This window comes from Thunnus thynnus, chromosome 21 (assembly GCF_963924715.1).
Source record: "Thunnus thynnus chromosome 21, fThuThy2.1, whole genome shotgun sequence".
In the NCBI taxonomy this organism is placed as follows: Eukaryota; Metazoa; Chordata; class Actinopteri; order Scombriformes; family Scombridae; genus Thunnus; species Thunnus thynnus.
In genome coordinates this window covers 522,501-530,000 of record NC_089537.1, presented here as the reverse complement: position 1 = coordinate 530,000, position 7,500 = coordinate 522,501, and the positions used below count along the sequence as shown (strand labels likewise).

The following is a 7,500-nucleotide window of genomic DNA, read 5'->3' as shown; positions in this document are numbered from 1 at the left end:
AGACAGACAGACAGACAGACAGACAGACAGACAGACAGACAGACAGACAGACAGAGAGACAGACAGACAGACAGACAGACAGACAGACAGACAGACAGGCAGACAGACAGGCAGACAGACAGGCAGAGAGGGGTTTAATGTTTCAGACGGTGTCTGACGGTATTACAGCAGAACTCCTTTAATATTTGTACATGTTAGCAGGTTTTGAGGGGCGACGCTGGTGAATATCAACTTGATTTCTATTCACATTAAACCCCAACACATAAAACTGCTCTCCTCTTCCTCTCACCCATCTGTTGGTTCATTATTCATCTCCACAGAAAGGTCAGCTCCATCCCTCCTCCACTCCATCACTCTTCATTGTTATTAACTCGCTCTATATGTAAGGCCTGTAACTTTATAACAGTCTGAAATTAGACGGATTATTTATTTCATCCTGTCTGTGTAGGTGATAGAGTCTACATGTACATGTTAAGGGACATAAAATAAATGGAAACTAACAGTTTAAGCTCTAAATGATGATTGATATATAATAGTTTCGTCTGTTTGTCAACTGATTGTAACTGAAAATAAATTCCTGTTCGCCTGTCCACTGCGATAAAAAGAATTACAGCTCTAAAGGACAAAGAAATACCAGCAATCTGTCTATGTGACAGAGGAGAGGAGTTCCCTCATAAAGATGCTTGTTACCACGGTGATTTAAAACTTCCTGACAACCTCTGTTATGGAGCTTCATTAAAGTTTTAGTCTGCTGAGCAAAAAGGAGAAAGACAGAAAGCTAAACCTCTACAGATTCCACAGGAACTCTGTCGAATCTACGAAATGTCTACGGATCAATGAGAACTCCAGCAAATCTCCGAAAACTCTACCGACTCTACGAAAACTCTACCGACTCTACGAAAACTCTACCGACTCCACAAAAACTCTACTGACTCTACGAAAAGTCTACCGACTCTACGAAAACTCTACCGACTCCACGAAAACTCTACTGACTCTATGAAAACTCTACCGACTCCACAAAAACTCTACTGACTCTACGAAAACTCTACTGACTCCACAAAAACTCTACTGACTCTACGAAAAGTCTACCGACTCTACGAAAACTCTACCGACTCTACGAAAAGTCTACCGACTCCACGAAAAGTCTACCGACTCCACAAAAACTCTACTGACTCTACGAAAAGTCTACCGACTCTACGAAAACTCTACAGACTCTACAATCACTGTACCGCTCTACAAAAAATCTACCGACTCCACAAAAACTCTACCGACTCTACGAAAACTGTACCGACTCTACAAAAACTGTAACGACTTTACGAAAACTCTACCGACTCTACGAAAACTCTACAGACTCTACAAAAACTCTACCGACTCTACAAAAACTGTACTGACTCTACGAAAACTCTACCGACTCTACGAAAACTGTACCGACTCTACGAAAACTGTACCGACTCTACAAAAACTGTACCGACTCTACAAAAACTCTACCGACTCTACAAAAACTGTACCGACTCTACGAAAACTCTACCGACTCTACGAAAACTGTAACGACTTTACGAAAACTGTAACGACTTTATGAAAACTGTACCGACTCCACATAAATCTCTCAACTCTACAAAAACTGTACCGCTCTATGAAAACTCTACCGACTCTACGAAAACTGTACCAACTCTACAAAAACCTCTACCAACTCTACGACAACTATACCGCGCTACAAAAACTGTACCAACTCTACAAAAATCTCTTAACCCTACAAAAACTGTATTGCTCTACAAAAACTCTACCGACTCTACGACAATTATACCGACTCTATGAGAACTATAACGCTCTACAAAAACTCTACAGACTCTACGAAAACTCTACAGACTCTACAAAAACTGTACCGACTCTACAAAAACTCTACCGACTCTACGAAAACTCTACAGACTCTACAAAAACCCTACCGACTCTACGAAAACTCTACAGACTCTACAAAAACTGTACCGACTCTACGAAAACTCTACCGACTCTACGAAAACTCTACCGACTCTACAAAAACTGTAACGACTTTACGAAAACTGTAACGACTTTACGAAAACTGTACCGACTCCACATAAATCTCTCAACTCTACAAAAACTGTACCGCTCTATGAAAACTCTACCGCTCTAAAAAACCTCTACTGACTCTACGAAAACTATACCGCTCTAAAAAACCTCTACTGACTCTACGAAAACTGTACCAACTCTACAAAAACCCTACCGACTCTACGACAACTATACCGCGCTACAAAAACTGTACCAACTCTACAAAAATCTCTTAACCCTACAAAAACTGTATTGCTCTACAAAAACTCTACCGACTCTACGAAAACTGTACCGTGCTACAAAAACTCTACCGACTCTACGACAATTATACCGACTCTATGAGAACTATAACGCTCTACAAAAACTCTACCGACTCTACGACAATTATACCGACTCTATGAGAACTATAACGCTCTACAAAAACTCTACCGACTCTACGAAAACTCTACCGACTCTGCAAAAACTGTACCAACTCTACGAAAACTCTACCGACTCTACGAAAACTCTACCGACTCTACGAAAACTCTACCGACTCTGCAAAAACTGTACCAACTCTACGAAAACTCTACCGACTCTACGAAAACTCTACCGACTCTACAAAAACTGTAACGACTTTACGAAAACTGTAACGACTTTACGAAAACTGTACCGACTCCACATAAATCTCTCAACTCTACAAAAACTGTACTGCTCTAAAAAACCTCTACTGACTCTACGAAAACTGTACCAACTCTACAAAAACCCTACCGACTCTACGACAACTATACCGCTCTACAAAAACCCTACCGACTCTACGACAACTATAACGCTCTACAAAAACTGTACAGACTCTAAGAAAACTCTACTGACTCTATGAAAACTCTACAAATACTCTACGGGCTCTACAAGAACTGTACCAACTGACTCAACAAAAACTCTACTGACTCCTGCTCCTGAATGCAGCACGGTCAATTTCAACTGTGTGTGTGTGTGTGTGTGTGTGTGTGTGTGTGTGTGTGTTTGTCCTGAGGGAGCTCAGAAACAATGGTCGTGTTTTTCATGGGAACCAAGTTCAGGATAGAACTCATATATCACCACACACACACACACACACACACACAGTAACAAACACACACACGTGGAGGAGGGCGTGGACGGTGAAACTGCAGTATTGTCACATTTCCTGCCGGACAGGAAACTAGAGGAGGACAGGAAGACACACACACACACACACACACACACACTGCAGCATTTATCTGTACAGTTTAATTCCCCCCAAAAACAAACAGAAAAGAAAAAGATTTAATGGTCCTGCTTCTTTCTTGTCGTTCTCTCTCCTCCCCCTCACATCTGTCCCTCTTTTCTTTGTCTCTCTGTCTCTGACAAACCGCCTGCAATCACATTTCTCCACGCTCACGTCTCAGCACTTGTTGTGTGTGTCTGACAGTAATCTGATTACAGCTGCAGGTCGCCCGCGGCAACACCTTTTGTACTGCGATCTGAGGCTGTTATATACATGAGTGAGTGTGTGTGTGTGTGTGTGTGTGTGTGTGTGTGTGTGTGTGTGTGTGCCTGGGGGACGACACACTCTGGTGTCAGAGGAAACAAAAGCAAAGTTAAATATAAACACGCAAACATGAAATCGTATCTTAGAGCAGCATCTGTTCAATCTGATGGATTTCACATCATGTCAATTAACACACTGCACGTCAACGCACACGCACACGCGCGCTTCTTGTTCCTGCATAAAGACAAACACAAATCTCGACTCGCTTGAAAATGATCCTTTTTCTTCTTTTCACCTCTGTTTCTTCTTTCAATCACTCGACCCGTCAGAGTGTATTTCATGTAAACGCTGCGTTCTCCCACGCCACCTGAACTAACCATTTTTGTAGTTTTTATTTATCCTTCAATTAACCAAAAGTCATCGGAGATACGACAGCTTCATCCCGAACTCAAACTACACACTGACAGTAATAAACTGATAAACACGATAATAAGCAGATACACGTTTTATGTTTGTCTGTATGTCCACATGGAAAATATCTATATATGAATGAAAGGCTACAACTAATTCTTCATTATCAATTATTCATTATTCTCTTGATGAGTCGTTTTGTCTATAAAACATCTGTTTTAGTTCCTGACAGAACTTTAAACATCTGGACTCATCAGTTTAACATCAGATGTGACAAAGAAAAGCAAGAAACTGTCATTAAAAAAAGACAAAATGAATGATTCAGTAATCAACATAGTTGCAGATACATTTTTTATTCTGATGGACTAATCAGTGAATTGATGGACAGTGTCAGTGTTGCACAGATATAAGAACCATGTGGATGTAAATCTTAGTTTTGGGACTACATTTCCCAACATGCTGTTCTGTGATAACCACTTAAAAAGTCCTCAATCTCTACATACTGATTAATAATAAAACCACTAATGAAACAAACTAACTGTGATGAAGGTGTTACGTTTCCTGTTTCGTGTCGATCAGCTGACTGCTGCTGTTAGTTGTGGCGACTGTTAGTATGATGTCGTCTGTGCCCTGCTGATGTCACTGTCACGCCATTTACTGGCTTTAACATGCGATGTGTATCTGCGTAAAGACACACGCGTGTTAATGCAGCTGTAAACGCACTCAGAGCACATTGATTGGATCTCAGCAGGTTTAAATCTGCGGAGCGTAACCGTCCCAGTGAAAGGTGAAAGGTCACCTAGCTCCGCCTCCTCCCGCCGGCTAAAGCGAGCCCCATAAAAACTACAAGTAGCAGCTTCAAGTTTTCCCTCAAAACAGTGAAAGACGTCTGTTGCAGCAGCAGTTTTGTTGACCTGTCTTATATGTTATATGTTTGTTGACGTGTCCGCCAGCTCCGCCCACCTCGTTAGCTTATTAACATCCAATCACAATGCGAGCACGGCCAAGAACACGGGTGTAAACGCAAAGAGCTACTGATCATCATCCAGACACTGATCACATGTTAATAGCAGGAGAATAGTGGGGAAGGGGCCAGTGATGTCACAGTGATGTCACAGTGATGTCACAGTGGAGTTTGTAATGAAAGACACTATCCAGGTGCATTATGGGAAATGTTGGATCCAGAGTTTGTGGACTAGATGTTTAAAATCTGTCACATGTTCAACTAAACCCGTGAGTTTCTGATAAAGCTACGAGAAGAAGTGAGAGACTATAATGTTGGGGGGTCAGTTCAGATCCAGATCACCACCCCCCCCCACCCCCCAACCCCGCCCCCCCCACCCTCTGCTCCGTCATGCTGATGCTGTTGTTGTTTATTGTTTGTAAAGAGATAAAGTGTAAATTAATAAATTGAGATGAACTGAAGCATCTTAAGAAAAGGAAACATTGTGTGTGTGTGTGTGTGTGTGTGTGTGTGTGTGTGTGTGTGTGTGTGTGTGTGTGTGTGTGTGTGTGTGTGTGTCTGATTGACACATTAGCTGTTAATCCCTTGTTAATCCTCGGTGTTAGCAGCAGGCTCTGATTAGCCCCGCCTGCTGATCGTTAATTAACCAAATCCCTCGTTACAGCGGAACGATGGAGATCAGACAGCTGTTGACATGACGACTGTTACCGCGGATACCGCCTCCCTCTGTGACTGTGTGTGTGTGTGTGTGTGTGTGTGAGAGAGAATATCAGACGAGTAAGAAGTTTGTTTTTAAAAAAAGAAAATGTGAATCTTGTGACGTCGTGTTTTAAAATGACACACTGGACGGTTGGTTTCTCTCCTCGAAGTGTTTTAACGTTTCAGTCATCAAAACTTTATAAAGCGGAAGATTAATGCTGCTGAATATTTGAACATGTGCGTGTGTGTGTGTGTGTGTGTGTGTGTGTGTGTGTGTGTGTGTGTGTGTGTGTGTTACCTGACTGGAGCGCCGCGGCTCTGTGCTGGTTTCAGCAGGACGGTGACGGTGGAGTCGGTCTGGTTGAGAGGAGACTCCTGATCGTACGGCGGCATCTTCGGAGCTGCAACAAAAACAAAACAATTAATTACATGAAAAAAAGATTTGTGTCACCAAAAAAGGAATGAAACACTAACATCTACCATTTTAAAAGGAAAAATTAGCACTTATGTGGACAGATTTCATGGATATTTCATATCATATTCAACAATAACATATATATATATATATATATATATATATATATATATATATATATATGAGCGTTGCAGGTTGCTACCTGAGATCTTGGTGGTGAACTGCGTGATGACCGGAGGGCCGAAGCCTTTAATGGTGGAGGCTCTGATAGTGAAGGAGTAGGTGGAGCCTGGGTAGAGGCCGGTGAACATGTGGCTTGTCTCATTGGCCGGTTTGAACACCTTTCCGCTCTGATTGGACAGGTCGAACTCTGTGTCGAAGGAGCTCAGAGCTTTGTAGGAGATCTGTGGAAGAAAGCAACGTTAATGTCTGGCTGCCTCACAGGGGATTGTGGGTAATGAAGTCTTCAGTGTTATCATCGACCACAAACTGACGGCGCCGTGTTTACCTGAAATCTGAGTTTTTTATTTGGTTTGTTTTTTTTCAAAATTGTTTGTGTGATTATCAAATTGAATACAAGTTTATTTGACTGACCTGAATCACTGGTTGAAAATGAGACTTTTGCTAATGCTGCTACATTTGTGCTAAACAGTTCATCATTTTAAGACACAATGTTTTATTTTGTTGACATTCAACAACTACAGCTCCCATGAGCCTTTGCCAGTACACCTTCTGCTGGGACTCTGTACTGTTATATCAACCAGTACGACTGTTGCTAAATAGGGAAAATGAGGCTAAAGGCTCCCATATTATCTAAAATCTCTGTTCTGGTCATCAGTAAGAAATACTACATTACCCATGAGCCTCAGCTGCACCATAGCAGCTGATTTTTATCCAACATTGATCCAAAATCAAAAAGGTGAAATTATTAAAATTTCTGTATTTATCCAATGAGTTCTACAAACATCTGAGAGACTGAAATTCTCTGATTGGTCGATTATCAGAGCAAAGCACTCTGGGAGTTATAGTGTTTACCTCGTACTGTCGGATGAGGCCGTAGGTCTGCAGCGGTTCTCTCCAGCTCAGACTGATCTGCTCCTCGTAGCTGCTGCCGAGGATGGAATCTACCGGAACCGCTCCGGGAACTGAAACACCAACATGAACATAAACACAACATCTGCTGAACTACACAACAACAAACATTACAGAGTCAGCTGGAGACACTTTCACACAGTTAAGCATCTCGTACCGTCCTCGTCCGTCAGCACCAGCAGCTCCTCGCTCTCCTTGCGTCCCTCGGGGTTACTGAGGACGAGTCTCAGGCTGACGTTGGTGAACGGTGGAAGGTTACGTACAGTGTGCTGCGGCATGGCGCTCAGTGTGTCGTACACCACCTCCTCCCGCACCTCCTCCTTTAACGGCTCCCTGCAGGAGGAACAGGAGGAGGCCAGTTATTAACCT

At 42.4% G+C, this 7,500-nt stretch overlaps 1 protein-coding gene across 11 annotated transcripts in view; it reads right to left on the bottom strand.

The window, feature by feature from the left end:
- LOC137173326 (receptor-type tyrosine-protein phosphatase mu-like) overlaps positions 1-7,500 on the bottom strand; it is a 164,855-nt gene that overhangs the window by 72,861 nt on the left and 84,494 nt on the right. For all 11 annotated transcript variants that reach the window (XM_067578109.1, XM_067578111.1, XM_067578115.1 and 8 more), the window contains exons 11-14: positions 7,289-7,464; positions 7,075-7,184; positions 6,242-6,443; positions 5,923-6,025 (exon numbers count right to left, since the gene is read on the bottom strand). In XM_067578109.1, the coding sequence (XP_067434210.1) occupies positions 5,923-6,025; positions 6,242-6,443; positions 7,075-7,184; positions 7,289-7,464 (591 nt within the window). The remainder of the gene's footprint in view (positions 1-5,922; positions 6,026-6,241; positions 6,444-7,074; positions 7,185-7,288; positions 7,465-7,500) is intronic.